The sequence below is a fragment of the Lepus europaeus genome, chromosome 11 (assembly GCF_033115175.1).
Source record: "Lepus europaeus isolate LE1 chromosome 11, mLepTim1.pri, whole genome shotgun sequence".
Classification (NCBI taxonomy): domain Eukaryota; kingdom Metazoa; phylum Chordata; class Mammalia; order Lagomorpha; family Leporidae; genus Lepus; species Lepus europaeus.
Window position 1 is genome coordinate 105494820 of NC_084837.1, and position 17294 is coordinate 105512113.

Consider the following 17294-nt stretch of genomic DNA (forward strand, 5'->3'; position numbering starts at 1 on the left):
TTGTTGGGTCCCTGCCACCCACATGGGAGACCCTGATTTTAGTTCCCAGCTCCTGACTGGCCTTGGCCAGTCATTCCATTTTTTTTAAAAAAAATTATTTATTTATTTTTTTTTTGACAGGCAGAGTGGATAGTCAGAGAGACAGAGAGACAGGTCTTCCTTTTTGCCGTTGGTTCACCCTCCAATGGCTGCTGCAGACGGTGCATCTCGCTGATCCGAAGCCAGGAGCCAGGTGCTTCTCCTGGTCTCCCATGCGGGTGCAGGGCCCAAGCACTTGGGCCATCCTCCACTGCCTTCCTGGGTCATAGTAGAGAGCTGGCCTGGAAGAGGGGCAACCGGGATAGAATCCAGTGCCCCAACTGGGACTAGAACCCAGTGTGCTGGCGCCGCAAGGCAGAGGATTAGCCTGTTAAGCCATGGCGCCGGCCCAGTCATTCCATTTTTACAAACATTTACGTGGGTGCTGGCAGAGTGGGTAAAGCTACTACCTGCAGTGCCAGCACCTCACATGGGCACTGGTTCGAGTCCCGGCTGCTCCACTTCTTATTTATTTATTTTATTTTTTGACAGGCAGAGTTAGTGGGAGAGAGACACAGAGAGAAAGGTCTTCCTTTTTCCGTTGGTTCACCCCGCAATGGCCGCCACGGTTGGCGCACCAGGCTGGCTGAAGCCAGGAGCCAGGTGCTTCTCCTGGTCTCCCATGCGGTGCAGGGCCCAAGCACCTAGGCCATCCTCCACTGCACTCCCGGGCCACAGCAGAGAGCTGGCCTGGAAGAGGGGCAACTGGGACAGAATCCAGCACCCCGACTGGGACTAGAAGCTGGTGTGCCGGTGCCGCAGGCAGAGGATTACTGGCTATTCCACTTCTGATCCAGCTCTCTACTATGGCCTGGGAAAGCAGTAGAGGATGGCCCAAGTCCTTGGGCCCCTGCACCCACGTGAGAGACCCAGAAGCTCCTGGCTCCTGGCTTTGGATTGGCCTGTTGCGGCCATTTGGGAAGTGAATCAACAGATGGAAAACCTCTCTCTCTTTCTCTTCTTCTCTGTCACTCTGCCTTTCAAATAAATAAATAAATCTTTAAAAAAAATATTATTTGAAAGGCAGAATGACACAGAGGGGGAGGGCGTCCACGGCCAGGGCTGGGCCAGGCCAAAGCCAGGAACTCTTTTTTAAAAATGGGATATGAATTATATCTCAGTGGAGATATTTTTAAACAAATCAAAGTGCAAAATGTGACAAGTAATCAAATAATCTTAAAGCAAAACTGCTAAAATCCTTCAGTAAATGCTAGTGAGAAATTCTATTTAATGGGGACACGCTTAAGACTCTCCTGCTTGCTACAGGCCCTGACAAGGGACTGTCGCGGGGCCCACGCTCCTGTGGGGACAGGTGTGGAGCAGACCCGCCCTGGGGAAGGCCGCGAGGCAGTGTGAGTGTGGGGACTACCAAGAGAGGGTGACAGAACTCCAGGGCCGCAGGTGGTGCTGGGTCACAAGGCCGAGTTCCCCATATTGTGGGAAATTTCAGAAATGAGTTTAGAAGTGATTGTCCCCAAGCGTTAGAATGTGAAGGGTCTCAACCTCGCAGATAAAAGCTTCAACCTGAAGCTGTAAACGCTGACTTCACGGATCAGACCGGCCAAGGTCAAAGCGTCAGTAAACAGACTTTGTTTGAGGAGGCAGACGACAGCGGCCCCACCTCTGTTGGCAGGGGCCGAAAGCGGCTCCTTGGCAGTACTTACACAACCTGCAAATGCACGAGTCTATTCTATTCTTGGAATCGCCAGGCAGGCGTCCTGCTCACGGGGACGAAAGCTATTCATCACACTATTTATAACAGCAAAAGCCGAGAAAACTTTCATTGTCATCCAACAGGGGACTGGACACACACAGGCAAACCATGGTTCAGCTGAACAACGGGCCTTACCCAGCCGGGCAGGAACCAGGCCGCCTCCGGACCTGCGGCCCCGTGGAGCACAGCTCAAAGTGGTCCTGTTGTAGCATCTGGCTGTTCACCAGGCGAGATCGGCGTGACCTTGTTTCCACTGCCGTTCCCAGAACACCCCCAGCGCATGTTTCTTTGCTGCCTCTGGGCCCTGCGTCGCTTTCTTCACATGACACATTGCACTCGTGAGCTCTTCCCGCTATCACTGTCCTCAGGGCTCACGGAGGCTGGCGGGCCTGCCGAGGCCACCCAGCTGGTAGGGGGACCTGCGGCCACCAGCGTCTGCACCAGCAGCCCTGCAGCAGCTCCTCCTCCCCGCCGAGAAGCCGGCGTCAGCAGGAGGCCTCCGGCGCCACCCAGTCCCACACGTGCAGAGAGGCGTCGCTGGCTGCTGACAGCAAGGTCCTCGGCTTGCAGGGGTGCCAGGTGTGGGTGGTGACCAGGGGGGCAGACTCCGCCCCGTTTCCGTCTAGGAAGAGGTGGCCTCTGTGCGTGAAGCGCGGCGCCACTTGGTTCCCTGCTGCAGCCCAGGAGGTGACGTCATGGACCTGAACTGTCCCGTCGAAGCCTGAGCAAGGGCACAGAAGAGGTCAGACGGCGAGGCCCTGGAATGCTTTCATCCTTTGTTCCAGGTGCCAGACAGGCCACAGGGTGGGGACACAGACAGCGAGGCACTCAGAGGCCAAGCCAGGGGCCGGGACCTGGCCGCGGGCAGCTGTAACAAGGGGCACCGCCAGGCCCGAGGTGACCGAAGCTCCCTAGGCAACGCACTTAGGAGACTCTCAGACCTCTTCCACTGGCCCCGAAAACCTATGCCCCCACCCCTGGCCACCCGGGGGTCCTTCTCAGCAGGTGGCCTCATCTCCTTGATGGAGGAAATGGAAACCATTGGCCCCCCATGACCTGGCTGACCCCATTCCGCATGCCCCCTCACCCTGCCTGGGCTGGGTTCTCTCCTGCTCTTTCTGGATCCCGACGCTGCTGGTCCCCCTCTCCTGCTCCCTCAACTGTCCTTTCAAGCCCCCCCACCCCCCAACAGCTGCCTCCCACTGGCTCTCTCACCAACCCACTGCTGCAAGATTCCCCTGGGCCTGACCCAGGAGTGCTGACCCGGAGAGGCGCCCCTGCGAGCCCACCACCTCTCACCGCTGCCCGGTGCGGCACCCTGGCTCTCCCAGCACCGGGCCAGCTCATCTGCAGGCCTCTTGGCTGGCCTGAGCCTGGGTTCTGGCCAGGCTGGGAGAGGCCGGCTGCCAAGCTGTGGCAGTGTGGTAGCTATGGAGGGCCTGCCCGGGAGGACCCTGGCACACTGACGTGCAGCTTCTCTCTGCACACTGCAACTTTTTTGACAGGCAGAGTGGATAGTGAGAGAGAGAGACAGAGAGAAAGGTCTTCCTTTTTGCCGTTGGTTCACCCTCCAATGGCTGCTGCGGCTGATGCATCTTGCTGATCTGAAGCCAGGAGCCAGGTGCTTCTCCTGGTCTCCCATGCAGGTGCAGGGCCCAAGCACTTGGGCCATCCTCCACTGCACTCCCGGGCCATAGCAGAGAGCTGGCCTGGAAGAGGGGCAACCGGGATAGAATCGGGCGCCCCAACTGGGACTAGAACCTGGTGTGCTGGCGCCGCAAAGCGGAGGATTAGCCTGTTAAGCCATGGCACCAGCCCACACTGCAACTTCTGGAGCCAGCTTCCTAAGGGGCCGCAAGCTCCTTCCTGAGCACCCAATCCATCAACCCCGAGACAGAGGGAGAGGGAGAGGGAGAGAGGGAGAGAGAGCGAGAGCGAGAGCGAGAAAGTCACACACACAAAGCCGGCTCCGCAGTACCTGAAATGGCCAGGCAGTTGTGGAGCCCCGGGGCCCAAGTCACTCGCAGCAGCTCCGGGTCAGGACTAGGCGTGGGAACTGGGCACTGGACCAAGCTCACAGGGCGGCTCAGGTCCCGGGGGTCGAGAAGGCGCAGCTGCCCACCAGAGCCAAGACTGGCAATGCTGGGCCCAGGTGCCTGGCCTCTGCCCCCGACGTCTGCACACCAGCTCTGCCCACCGAAGCTGGGGCCAGGACGGAGACTCTCTGACGGCGCCCACTTCTGGCGGGCGTCAACGAGCCCCAGGCGGCCCGAGGTGCAGCAGAAAGCAAAGGTGTCTCCATCCAGGACCTGCAGGTTACTCAGCTCCTCGCGGTCACTGACACCTGGGGCCGAAGGCACAGGAGAGAAGGCGCTGGAGTCGGCTGTGGCTGGCACGCGGGCGTCCACTGACCATGAGTCCCCGCCCACCAAAGCCAGGCAGCCGGGCCCTGTCCCCCTCCCACTCCTCTCGCCACAGGGGACTCAGCCAGGCGGGCTGGTCCCCACCCCCCAAGGAGAGCCTCTGGGACCTGGCCTTGTCTCCCTCCCCGCGCTCTCTCCCACCTGGCCGCAGGGCTGACCCAGGCGGGCAGGGAGGCGGGCGGCAGTACCTGAGGCGTACGTGGTCCTCTGGGACTCCAGATCCACGATCTGCAGGTCACTGAGCCTCCTGCCGTGGAGGATCCCGGGAGCCGTGGCGGCGAAGATGGCCACCCGAGGCCAGAGGCTCCCCTCTGCCTCCTGCACAGCGACGGTGCTGACAACCTGGATGACATCTGGGGGGACAGGAAGAGGCCAAAACGCAGAACACTCAGGCCACACGGTGTGGAGAGGACGCTGGGACGGAAACACTTGGGGTTACATTTACATTTCTGAATCTGCCAGAAGCACTCGCTTCTTTAAATTTTTCTCATGAATAGTTTCTACAAGTGGGGGGGATGAGTCACCACAGCCCCTGAAGCCCCAGAAGTGGAACTGGTCTAGTTCGGTAGAGAACCCCGGAGGGGAGACAGCACGCAGGCCACGAACTCTACAGGCTTCTCCAAACACACGTTCTGTGACCTCAAGCCAGCAAGCCAGAGGTGTGGATTCTGTCCTCTCCTGATGGGGACGGGGACGGGGCCAGTGGGGTGGGGCAGCACGTTGAGCCACTGCGTGGAACATGCGTGTCCCACATTGGAGCGGGCTTAGTCCTCTGCCACCTATGTGTCACAGCCCTGGATGGAGGCCAGGCTCAATCCTGGCTGTTGTCATCTGGGAGGGAACCAGCAGATGAAAGATCTCTTTATCTCCACCTCTATCTCTTTCTGATGCTCTGCTCTGCCTTTCAAATAAATAACATCTTAAGAAAAAACAACAGAGGTACGGGCTGGGGTGGAAGTGCATGGCACAGTGGGTTAAGCCACCTCATCCCCCATCCGGGTGCCATTTAGAGACCTAACTGCTCCCCTTCAGATCCGCTTCCCTGCTGATGTACCTGCGAAGCAGAAATGATGGCTCAAATACTTCAGCCTCTGCCACCCATGCGGGAGACTGGATAGAATTCCCAGCTCCTGGCTTTGGCCTGGCCCAGCCCTGTCCATTGCGGCCATTTGCCAGCAGATGAAAAAATTGATCTCTCTCTCCCCCTCTCTCTGACACTCTGCCTTTTAAATAAAAAAATTAGACAACACTGTTGGCCTCAAGTAGAATCAAGTGTGAGTTGGTTTGTCTCAACCTGCTGCGCTAGCGGGCGGGTTCTCACATCTGTACACTGGAGGCTTCTCTCAACAGCCGCAGACCAAGTCACTCACCGCACAAGCAACGTAAGGGGAAACCCTTGCCATCTTGTTTCCCTGCTCTAGGGGGCCCACTATCTGGTTCACCCGCTCTCGGACGCAGATGAAGATCTGGGCACGTTTTCAGTTCAACAAGAGAGGAAGGGTCAGCGGGAAGGAGGAGGGAGAGGTGGAGAAGGGCGCTCCAGGGTGGGTAACAGCGGCGCCCCCCTGCAGCCCCCAGGCGGCTCTGAGGGCCGCTCCAAGGCTGGGCTGCAGCACTGCGCCAGGCCACACGGCTCTGGGCGCTCCACTGGGACCTGCTGAGCTCACCGCTCCCATCGCAGGAGCTGGAGGTCCTGAGCAGACGCAGCAGCGGGCTCCTGGGGCCTGTCTGTAGGGACGACGCAGTGAGGTGCGACCCAGGCCTGTGGGCCACCCTGCAGGGGGCCTCTTTCTTCCCTTCCCTCAGAGCCTGAGGAGCAAGGCCGGGCTCCCCCAGGACGTGCGGCTCTGAGCCAGGGGATGGCTCAGATGTGGCTCAGCCCCTCCTGGGAGGAAGGAGAAAACCAGAAAACAAAGACTGAGGCCCCCGCCTGGAATCACAGCAGCAGAGATCAGTCCGGGGGGGGGGGGGGGGGGGGACCCTGAGGAAACCCACCCCAAACCCACCAGCCCAGCTGCACTCTGAGACACACCACCACAGAGCAAAGGGAAGGCGCTTCCGGAACCTGGACACAAGCAAAGGTGGTCTTCGAAAACGAGGCCACCACAGAATGATCAGAGCAGGCCGAGGCCCTGTGGAGTAGCCTGGCCCGGCCCTGCCGTGCTGACCACGCAGGACTCGGCTGAGGGAGGGCGGCAGCCCCGAAGGCGGGATATTTGAGGTCTGAGTGGGAGCAGCAAGTGCCGTTGGAATCGAGTCCCTCAGACCCGGTATTCATCCAGCTCAGTGGTTTCCGCAGCCTAGGGCCGGGCCACGCCCAGGGCCCGGGCAGCAGGGCCTTCCCAAGCTGCCCTGCCTGCCCGAAAGAGCTCCTAACAGAGCCAGCTGGAGGCCCTGGAGCCGACTGCTCTTGTTCTGGTTCCCTTTACCCTGCAGCCTTTGACCCAGCCACAGAAGCAAGGAACATGCTAGACGTGAGGCCCAGGAGCACCCTACTGTGTTTTATTATAAACTAAAAGGTTGATACGGCAGCTCTGTGAGCTGCTGAGTATGTCTGCCCCATAAACAGAGGGGACTGGTGCTAGGTGTGCTGACAAAATCAGGTACTTCAGACACCAAGGCTGGGGGTCAATACTGGGATGTGGAAAATTCACCAAGACGATGCTATGCTTTCACTTCTAGGAAAGAGCTGGCTAGTTCCCCTCAACCTGGAACATTCTATATTAACAGAGAGAGGAAAACGACTCCATGTTGACGGTCTACACCCCTATGAGTACCACAACAAGCCCCCTGGGGCCACTAGCTCCCCCCACCCCAGGCCTGTTCCGTGCCAGGGACCCAGGCACCGTCAGGACAAAGGGCACCTCCTAGTGGTCTCAAGAATCTTCTCCCATCTTGAAACCGCTGCCGCCCACCCAGCTTGTTTCCGGGTGAAGACAAAAGCACCCCCGTTAATGGTGTAAGGACAGACATGCTCTTAAAGGCCAGTGGAGCGGAACTGGAGTTCAGAAAGACATTTTATGTCTATCGGCACTTTGAGCAAAGGCGCCAGGGCACAGGGCAGGCACGTCAACACACGGATGGGGGCACCTGGACAGTCATACGCAGAAAGACAAACTCACCCCTCACCTTCCCTCACCCCACACAACAAAATCAACTCCAGACGGATCAGAGATCCAAATGTTGGAGCTAGGAAAAAAAAAAAAAAGGGAGATAACCTACAAGTTAAAGATGTCTTAACTATGTCAACATAATCTCTAAGAGGAAAACTGGACAAACCGGCCCTCATGAAAACTGAACACCTGTATGTTTCACGGGACATTGTTACGATGGAAACACAGGTGACACACTGGGAGAAAGCATTCACAAGATGCATGTCCAAGAGAGACAGAGCTTCTGCAACACTGGAAAGACAAACAGCCCGATCCAAAATGTGCACAACACCTCTGTGGGCATCTCACCAGGGATGTGAACAGCCAGCGAGCACAGGGAAAGACACGCAGGTTCACTGTCATTTGGGACATGCAACTTCACACTCTTTAGAATGGGTTTCATGAAAAAGACAAAAACATGTTGGGGACAACACAGAACAAGGAGACGCCTGGGGCGCAGTGGGTTAAGCCACCACTTGTTACACCAGCATCCCATACTGGAGTACCAGTTCCAGTCATAGCTGCTGTGCTTCTGATCCAGCTCCCTGCTAATGGGCCTGGGAGGCAGCAGGGGCCCAAGTACTTGGGTCCCTGCCACCACCGAGGTGGGAGACCCAGGAGATCCTGGCTCCTGGCTTCGGCCTGGTCCAGCCTTGGCTGTTGTAGCCATTTGTGGTGAATGAACCAGCAGGTGGGAGATCTCTCTCTGTGTGTCATTCAGCCTTTCAAATAAATAAAATCTTTTTAAAAAAGATTTATTTTTATTTATTTGAAAGACAGAGTTGGGGCCGGCGCTGTGGCATAGCAGGTAAAGCCGCCACCTGCAGTGCTGGCATCCCATATGGGCACCAGTTCGAGTCCCGGCTGCTCCACTTCTGATCCAGCTCTCTGCTATGGCTTAGGAAAGCAGTGGGAAATGGCCCAAGGGCTTGGGCCCCTGCACCTGCACGGCGGACCTAGAGGAAGCTCCTGGCTCCTAATCGGCACAGCTCCAGCCATTGCAGCCAACTGGGGAGTGAACCAGCAGATGGAAGACCTCTCTTTGTCTCTGCCTCTCCTTCTCTCTCTGTGTAACTCTTTCAAATAAATAAATAAATCTTAAAAAAAGAAAGAAACACAGAGTTACAGAGAGAGGTAGAGATGGGGGAGGGGTCTTCCATTGTTGGTTCACTCCCCAAATGGCTGCAATGGCCAGAGCTGAGCTGATCCCAAGCCAGGAGCCAGGAGCTTCTTCCAGGTGCAGTAGTTCAAGGACTTGGCCCATTCTCCACTGCTTTCCCAAGTGCATTAGCAGGGAGCTGGATCAAAAGCAGAGCAGGTGGGGCCAGCGCCGTGGCTCAGTGGGTTAACGTCCTGGCCTGAAGCGCTGGCATCCCATATGGGTGCTGGTTCTAGTCCCGGCTACTCCTCTTCCAATCCAGCTCTCTACTGTGGCCGGGGAAAGCAGTGGAAGATGGCCCAAGTCCTTGGGCCCCTGCATCAGCATGGGAAATGCGGAAGAAGCTCCTGGCTTCTCCAGCCATTGCAGCCATCTGGAGTGTGAACCAGCAGATGGGAGACCTCTCTCGCTCTCTCTGCCTGTAACTGTGTCTTTCAAATAAATAAATAAACCTAAAAAAAAAAAAAAAAAAAAAAGGAAGAAGTGGAGCGGCCGGGACTCAAACCAGCGCCTATATGAGATGCTGTGCTGCAGACCAGGGCTTTAACCCGCTGCACCACAGTGCCGGCCCCAATAAATAAAATCTTAATAAAAGAAAAATGAGAGCCATTATACATAGGTGGTAGGAATGCAAATGAAGACATTTTGGAAAAGTCTGAAAGGTTCTATCAACCCAGCAAGAGAAATGAAAACATGTCCACACGAACATTTAAGCATCCATGTTCTTAGCACCCCTGTTCATACTAGCAAATAACCGATTTATCAGCGTGGCCAGACTGTGGCTTGTTCACACAGCGGAAAGCTATTTAGCCAGGAGAGGAACACACCACTGACACAGGCCCTGATGCAGAGGGACCCAAGCATCACGCTGAGTGTGGGGCGCCAGGTGCAGGAGACCACACCCGGCTGACTCCACCGAAGTGGAATGGCCGAGAGGACAGGTCTACAACATGGACAGAGAGCAGACTCGCCGTTGCCTGGACGGGGGTAGGGACGGGAATGAACAGAAAATGGCATAGTTGATCATTATTTTTGTTATTTCTTTCTTTCTTTGAAACATAGAGTGATGAAGAAAGGGAGAGAGATCTTCCATTTGCTGCCTTACTCCCAAGATGGCCAGAACAGCAGGTCTCCCATCTAGGTGGCAGGGGCCCAGGCACTTGTGCCATCATCCACTGCCCTCCCAGGTGCACTGGCAGGGAGCTGGGTCAGAAGCAAAGCAGCCGGGACTTGACCTGCTGCTCTGATACGGGCTGCCAGTGCCCCAGGTGGCAGCTCAGCTGGCTAAGCCATAACAGCAGCCCAGTGAGTGGATCTCATTGGGTAACAAAAATGTTCTAAAACTCATTGATCGTGAGGGCTGGAAAACTTGTAAAATTTACTAAAAAAGTAACTGAAAGTACACTTGAAATGGGTGAATTATATGCTATGCAGAACATACCTCAAACTGTTAAAAACCAAGGGACGATTAACTGTAAGTAAAGGACACAAACAACTGGAAGCCCCAGTGGACAAGTGCCAGGGCAACACAGGGGAAGCGCACAGGGTCAGTGAGAGCAGAGGGCACAGGAGCTGAGCAGAAGCTCAGGAAGGGGAGCTGAGGCAGGAAGGGGCTGGGCGGAGGGCTGCACAGCCAAAGCGCAGTTCCAAGAACAGTGGCTCACGCCTCCGAAGCACTTGCGAGCGGGCCTACAAAACTAACCCAAGGAGGATGGAAGGGACTGGACCAGGCCAGAGGGCAACAAGCTCCATGCCTGCCTCTCCCCATTCCTTTACGGCGAAGCACAACAGCTCTGGAGTGGAGACCGGCCAGCCAAACCTCGTGCTACCTCACTGTTTCCCTCCCCAGGGACGAGCATGCGTCCCTGCGCAGAGACCAGCCCCTCGCTGCCTTCTCTTTGGCCAGAGGTGAGCTCTCCGGAGTGGCCCAGCTCTGCCCCAGCCCAGCCCCAGCCCAGCGAACTGGCCTTACCTGGTATATACGGGCTGGTGAATGCAACTCCTGGAGCAAGTCACAGGAAGCCCTGTTTGGGAGCCGCAAGCCGCGGCGTGGCTGCTAATTCACCTCGCCTACATTAAAGCAGATACTGCGTGCTCATTCCCCAGGCCCCGAGCCTACTTCTTAATGGGGGTAATGGCGGGGGGCGGGTGTGTGTGAGAGTCACCACACCTCCCTAGAACCCAACCCTCACCAAGTCAAGTTCACTCACCACTGTCCTCTGAGACTTGCCACACCTCCAGGTAACAGCCCGGAAGGCCACTGGTCACCAGCAACCTATTCAGGACAGAGAGGAGATCTGGGTCCAGGCAGTGGGTGCTCACCCACATCCCCCTCCTTCCCCGCCCACCACTCAGCACGGGCTCCCTCCACCCTCCGTTTCACAAGAAACTGCAGGCCCATCCAGACCACCCAGGCTCACGAGAGGAGGAACAAGCTTACTCCACTTGAGGGACAGGGACACAGCTTACGGGAGTCACGGGGCTAAGTCCAGCCATCCACATGTCCTCAAGTCACCTCGAGGGGACACTAGTGGGGAACCTGAACACCTGCCCTGGCCCAGGGCCCCTCAGAGCCCTATCGGTGCTCTCAGAGATGAAGGGCACCCTCTGGCCCGATCCCACACCCGTGCTGGGTACGTCACTGAGAGCAGCAGGGGCGAGTGCGAAGCCACAGGCGTGGTGATGACAAGGCAGGACCCCTGTGCCACAGAACTGGCCTTACCTGGTATCTGGCACGTGCTTTAGATCAAAAATACACCTGTCTGAAAACCCTCCATGACACACTTTAAAGTCTCTTTCCGGGAATAAGCCCTGAAATGCAAAACGGGCCAGTGAGAGCCGGCCACAGCCTCCCGAGGGCCCTGGTGTGCCATCTATAGGTGTCAGTCGCAGGTGCTCTCCCCCTTCGCTGCCACCCAAAGCCCTGCCCCTAGCTTCGCCAGGCCCTTCCACTCCAGCACCCACGACACCCCAGCCCTCTCAGGGGAGTCCAGGGGGTTGGCAGCTCCATCAGGGCAAGAGGGATCCAGGAGCGATGAACACACGCCCACTTCTCCCCTGGACACCGGGGGTTCTTGCAGCTACACAGGCGTTAACAGCAGCTGCGTAACACGTGCTTGCTCTGCCGTGTCCTCTGTTTGGGGCTTTATCACATTTACGTCTTACACTACCCTGTGGCGCAGCTACCAGAGCTGGCGCTGTTCTCAACATGACAACCCTAAGGCACAGGGAGCTTGGGCAGCTTCTCTAAGGTCCCAGAGGAGTTAAATTGCAGGGGCTGGCATTGTGGCGCAGTGGGTTATCCGACTGGTAGCCTCGCCCCTCCCGTCTCCCCCGAAGATCACCATCAAGCCCTGGAGTACCATCTCTTGTCACCCTGTACCCCTGGAGGCAGAATCGTGTCCGGGGTGCTGCTCCCTCCCTCCCTCCCTCCCGCACATCCTCTCCTCCTTCAGGGGTTCCTTCCCCATGGCTTGTCACTCTGCTCGGGCTCTGCTTGGGGGAGCTCTCCCTGGAATCTGTGTCCCAGACAGGGGGCGGGAGCTGGCTCCCCCCGCCCCCTCCCTCCCCCCCCCGAACTTCCCGACAGCATGGCCTCCTTCCTCTCAATATTTGCCCTGACCAAAAACGCTGCTGCCGACGTCACCACGAACTTCCCAAGTGCCAGTCTTCTGAGTGAACCCACCCACTCCCCAGCAGCGGGGCCCCACAGCATCCGAGGGCAGTCACCAACTTTCTCCTCCTGGCCAGGGGTTCTTCTCTTGGCTTCGGAAACACTGGCCTTTTTCTAACTCCTCCCATCTCAGAGACCCTGAGCGTTCACGGTACCAGTGTGCTCTGGGAGGTTCTATCCTTCGCTGTCGCCTCCTCTGATCCGTTATACACCACGCACTAATCCTAGGCCAGTGGAACCATCCCATACCCTGACGGTTTCCTAAACCATTTAGTTTTGATAAACTAAAATCAGCTTCTCGCTCCAGCAGCCCCACGTAAACCACGTTAGCATTCACCTCTAAGCATTTACCTCCCTCTATTACACTGAAGGACCGGCACAGTGCTTGTCTCTCTCTCTCTCTAGCACCCGGGGCACTACCTGGTAGACAATACAACCTCCACAGATGCTTCATGCGTATTTCCAGTTACCTGGTTTTCCTTTACAGAAAGTCGGTGAGGCAACACGAGATGAAGAATCTCGTTTTTTTTCAGGCTTTCATAGCCAGCAACAAAGACTCCTGGAGAAAGAGGCAGAAGCAGCCGTGAGACCACCGCAGAGTTCACAAACGCCCGCCAAGTCCTCCCCACGCTGGCACGCAGCCCCAGGCGGTGGGCGAGCTGAGAAGGGGATTACACAAGGGAGCACGGACGGGGCGCCCCAGTGCTGCAAGGGGCGGAGTCCCGAGACAGAGCGACTCCACCTGCGTCGGGGACATACACCACCTTCGTTCCCAATCCATTCCAGGACTCGAGTGGCTCCCGAGAGGTCGAATGCATGGAAATCCTGGTACCTGCACGACGAAGGACAGAGACCACTCGGTGCCCCAGAACTCACAGAAGGGGCCGATCTCGTCGGGCGTTCACTCCGTGTCCGGCCCAGCCAGGCGCCTAACGTCCCTAAGCCTCGGTCCCGACTGCGTAACTCCCAGGCCAGCCAGATTCCCCAGGCCGATGCGGGCCATCCGTGAGACATCTGTGTCCAGGGCTAACCTCCGAGATGGAGCGGACGCGCCCGCCACACGCGCCGCTCCCACGAGCGCCTCCCACACCCCGCGCGCGCGGCCGGGCGGAGTCCTCCGCATCGCCCCATCCGCCCCAGGCTTCGCCGCGCTCCTCCACCCGCACCCGTGCGCCCTTCCCGCCAGCTCCAGGCCCAGAGCCCGACCCGCAGCCCCGCGCGACTCACAAACGCAAGGACTCCACCAGCCAGTCCTCCGCGGACTCCATGGCAACGGCCGCTTCCGCCGCCCCACTTCCGCCGCCCAGCGGACGGACAGCCGCCGCGCTCTCGCGAGATCCGGGCGTTGCCTCCCGTCCGGGGGCGGGGCCGGAGGTGTCGGACCGCGGATGCCCGCGCGTCGCGTTTCGGACTGGGAGTGTCCGGGGTTCTCCCCGCGGCAGCCCCGGGGAAAGTGACGTAAAGCCGGGGATTCCCCGCTGCCTGAGGGCCCAAATACTCGCCGGCTGTGTGTGGCAGCCCAGCCCCCTGTACGAACACGGGGGCGCCGTTTGAACTGGGGTTTCAGCAGCCACCCCGCTGAATGCCAGCGAGCGGGTAGGGGGGCGCCCGCCCCTCAAAGCCTGGCGTGGGGGAAGGAATGAGAGGGGCAGGCCCGGCAGTGCGGCGCAGGCAGACGCGGGGGACCAGGCGTGCCGCAGGCGTAGCTTGATTGAGCAGGAGTCAGCGCCAGGCTGGGCCATGGCGCCAGGTGTCCCGGCCCCTCCCGCCCGCCCTCAAACGTGGCTGGAAGGAGAGGGCCACACACTCTGTGGGGAGAGCAGGGTTTTTATTCACAGCTTCAACAGGGGAGCAACCGATACGGCAGGGCTACAACCTCGCGTGCGTCCCGCCACCTCTGGCGACCCCGTCAGGAAGCCCAGCCGTGCAATGACGGACGGGCGCCCAGCATGTCCATCCAGGGGGCACTGCCACCTCCCCCGGGCCGGCACAGTCTAGGGTGAGCTGCTGCTGGCGTCAGTTCTGCAGTATTTGCGCCGGAAGCCTCCTGTACTGAATGAAAACACAGAAGAGTTCATCTGGCAAGGCGGGGTGCGGGCGCGGCGCCGCCCACGAACGGAGCCTCCTGCCGCTCCTAAGTGCCAGGCACCTGCAGAGGTGGGCAGGGCAGGACCCCTAGCCCGGCTCTCCCTGAAGGGCCCGGAAGGAGTCAGGGGCTGTGGCGTCCTGAGAGTTACAGCCCCAACCTCACAGCATAGTCGCCACGCTCAAAGCGGAACGTGAAGTCAGATCCCCGTGCTTGGCACCACCCAGCGTCAGGGTCCTGACCCTCCCGTCCCCAGCTCCGGCCCAGGCCCCACTGATGTCCCACCCCCTCCCGGCCAGGCGTGCTGCAAGCCCTGCGGGTGACACGGTCCCCCTTCAGACTCTTAGCCGTCACATCTGAGGAGGGCTGGCGGGGGACACTAAAGTGTTTCAGGAGTCAGGGGTGTTGGCTGGGCTGAGGCTGAACCTTCCCCAGGGAATGCCATTCCCTCTTTCCATAATGCACACACCCTACGCCAGGCACAGCAGCAGGCACTGCCCGGAGCTCCCACTTACCCAGGGCTGTCTATGCACTAGCACCGCACTGGGCGCGTGACATAAATGGCCTCACTCAATGGGAGATGGGTCCATTACCCTCTCCACTTACAGATGGGGGGGGGGGGTAAAAGAGATTCCTAAGGGCACACAGCTACTAAGTAGCTGGGTTAGGAGGGCTCACCTGGCCAGAGCCCACCTTCTGCACACAGCCACAAGCCCCAGGGACAGCACCAGGAGCAGGGAACAGAGATGCTGCTCAACCAGACCAGCCACTACGGCTGGCTTGGCTTTAGTTTGGGACTGGACTGCATAGGTCAGTGGATTATAACCCAGAATGATTAGGGCACCTTCCTCCCTCCCCCCACCCCCCGAGAACATCTGGTGATGGGCTGGGGGCCTCTCCGGCTGTCACAATCTGGGGGTGGGGGGTTCTGCTAGCATGTGTCAGGTGGTGATCAGGGACGGACGCTGCCGAACACCTGCCGTGCACGGCCTAAGCCCTGCCGCTGGCTACGGAAGCAGGTACTCAGGGTCCCAGCTCCAGCCACAGCACGTGCAGGGCACAGTGAGGATGGATGTGGCCGAAGCAGCAGGGGCTGATGCAGTGGGCCAAGGCTGTTGGGCCTGGGGAGACAGGTCCTGCTGCTAGTGGCTGCCTGATCCTCATCTGACCTTGGCCTGGGTGATGAGTGGGGGCACTTGCGCCATGGGGTCTGCAGGGAGGGTCAGCTTCCCTTCTCCAGTGCCCCCCTCTTTGAGCCCTGGGATAGAGGGAGAACCCGGCATTCCTTCTTCCTGGGCTCTCCACACCCACCTGGCCCTGGCCAGGCCATGACACCCCATGTCAATGACAGCTCCTCCATGCTGGACCAAGAGGCGGGCCCTGGCTGAGCTCTCCTGGTCCTGGCTGGGGTGGGGCCTGGCTCACCTGGGTCTGGGCCGCTGGGCCGCTGAGGCTCAGGCCCAGAGCTTTCTTTAGCAGGAGGATCCGGAGCAGATCATGACTCAGCTGCAGTCTCTGGGCCCTCAGGGCGGTGGGGGGAGCGGTCCCCAGTGGGAAGGGGCTGGGGGGCTCCAGACTCTTCTTGCCCATGAAGTGACCTGGAAAGGAGGTGTTGAGGCCCAAGGAAGCCGGGGAGTGAGGATTCTACCCCAGTGGGGAAGTTCCCCATCGCTCCCATAGTCAGCAGGAAGACACCACCTTCCTCCTCCTCACCAAGACCCACTGAGGTGTCCGGGTGTGGCAAGGCCCAGCACCTCGGCTGTTTCAGAACCGGTGCAGAAGGGGGCCCAGCAACTGGGGAAAACTGTCCGCCATGCAGGCACAGGGAGGGGAGGGCAGGGAAGGAGATACGCCAGAGCCTGGAGGATGCACAAATCCTCGCCAAGAGAAGGAGCAGCACTTGGCAGGCAGATCTGGGCCCCAGCCCAGCCCTGCCCCTGCGTGCTCACCTGTGTGCGTGTCAAGTTCCCCTCTACTGCACGGGAGGAGCCCAAGGGACCCAGCTGCTCCCCGCGGTCCCCAGGACGAGGGGCTGCAGAGGGGAATCAGAGCAGGGTGAGGGGCACCCGCTGCCCCGAAGACTCACCGGTGGCCCAGAGGTTGCCCCGCGGGTGCACTCGGATCTTGGCAGCTCGGCCGCGGGGCTCCGGGAGATCCCAGCTGAGCGGGGCCACGCCGGCAGCCGCAGCGAGCAGGGCGAGCAGCAGGAGGCCGCCCAGCGGCTGAGCGCCCCCCGGCCGCCGGGCCATGGCTGTGCGGCGGCGGCTGGCTCGGGCGCTCCCCGCCTTCCCGGCTTTAAACCCGCGCCTCCGGAGGCGGAGCCTGCCCCCGCGGAGCCGGAGCCCGCCCCGCCGCCGCCGCCGCCGCCGCCGCCACCCGCAGGACCCTTCAGGCGGCGGTCCAGAGTGAACTGCCCGAGCCCACGCCCTCACGCTGAGGTCCCGGCACGCGAACAGGGGTCGGGAGCCCAGAGGAACCCGCGGGGCCCCCTGGCCGCTCTGCCGGCTTTCAGAGCCCGCCTGGGCAACTCAGGCACTTCAACAGTCCTGGTTAACATTGCCAGGCACCAGATGAGCTCCATCACCCCTTCCCTCTCAGGGCACTGGACCTGTGTCCCTGGGTGCTTTACCAAGGTTCTGTGCTGGGATATGGAGTTGGGCAGGAGGCAGAGCAGGTAGGAGTGGAGAGAGCACTGGATCAGAAGTCCATATAAGAGGACGTTGGTAATAACTGCACTGCCCTATTTTTAATAATTCTACACTTGGCAGCACACCTATCTTGTGCCAGCCAGCAGCAGCCTCCCAGGAGCTGCCCTCCCCAGCAGCCCTGTGGTCCTCCAAGGCGCTGCCTGTCTTGCCTGGCAAAGAACTGCGGCAGTGCACGGCTTCAGGAGCAGGGGAGGGCGTGGTGCACCAGGATAGTGCTGCTGATTTCTGCCAAGTGCTGGCTGAGCACTGTGCTAGGCCCAGGAGGGGGAGACGAAGCTCTCCGTGGGGCACGGGGGACCCG

General features: G+C 59.4%; 2 protein-coding genes across 2 annotated transcripts; both read right to left on the minus strand.

Annotated features, from left to right (window-relative positions):
* Window positions 1–436: 436 nt before the first annotated feature.
* Window positions 437–13505, minus strand: WDR73 (WD repeat domain 73). The gene is made up of 8 exons (XM_062206295.1): window positions 13427–13505; window positions 12964–13031; window positions 12670–12758; window positions 11249–11337; window positions 10737–10801; window positions 4404–4568; window positions 3771–4136; window positions 437–2513 (listed from the first exon to the last, which is right to left on the minus strand). The coding sequence occupies exons 1-8, from the start codon at window positions 13465–13467 to the stop codon at window positions 2278–2280; spliced, it is 1119 nt and encodes a 372-aa protein (XP_062062279.1). The 5' UTR covers window positions 13468–13505; the 3' UTR covers window positions 437–2277.
* Window positions 13506–14124: 619 nt separating this feature from the next.
* On the minus strand, window positions 14125–16535 carry NMB (neuromedin B). The gene is made up of 3 exons (XM_062204838.1): window positions 16372–16535; window positions 15711–15883; window positions 14125–14251 (listed from the first exon to the last, which is right to left on the minus strand). The coding sequence occupies exons 1-3, from the start codon at window positions 16532–16534 to the stop codon at window positions 14216–14218; spliced, it is 372 nt and encodes a 123-aa protein (XP_062060822.1). The 5' UTR covers window position 16535; the 3' UTR covers window positions 14125–14215.
* Between the last annotated feature and the right edge of the window lie 759 nt (window positions 16536–17294).

Excerpts from the sequence above, each read along its gene's own strand:
- WDR73 (XM_062206295.1), bottom strand. The coding sequence starts at position 13,467 with ATGGAGTCCGCGGAGGACTGGCTGGTGGAGTCCTTGCGTTT. Across the intron at positions 13,032-13,426 it reads CTGGTGGAGTCCTTGCGTTT|GTACCAGGATTTCCATGCAT; the intron begins GTGAGTCGCGCG and ends TTCGTCGTGCAG. Across the intron at positions 2,514-3,770 it reads CAACTGCCTGGCCATTTCAG|GCTTCGACGGGACAGTTCAG; the intron begins GTACTGCGGAGC and ends GCCCTTGCTCAG.
- NMB (XM_062204838.1), bottom strand. The coding sequence starts at position 16,534 with ATGGCCCGGCGGCCGGGGGGCGCTCAGCCGCTGGGCGGCCTCCTGCTG. Across the intron at positions 15,884-16,371 it reads GGGCAACCTCTGGGCCACCG|GTCACTTCATGGGCAAGAAG; the intron begins GTGAGTCTTCGG and ends CCTCCTTTCCAG. Across the intron at positions 14,252-15,710 it reads GCCCAGCGGCCCAGACCCAG|TACAGGAGGCTTCCGGCGCA; the intron begins GTGAGCCAGGCC and ends GTTTTCATTCAG.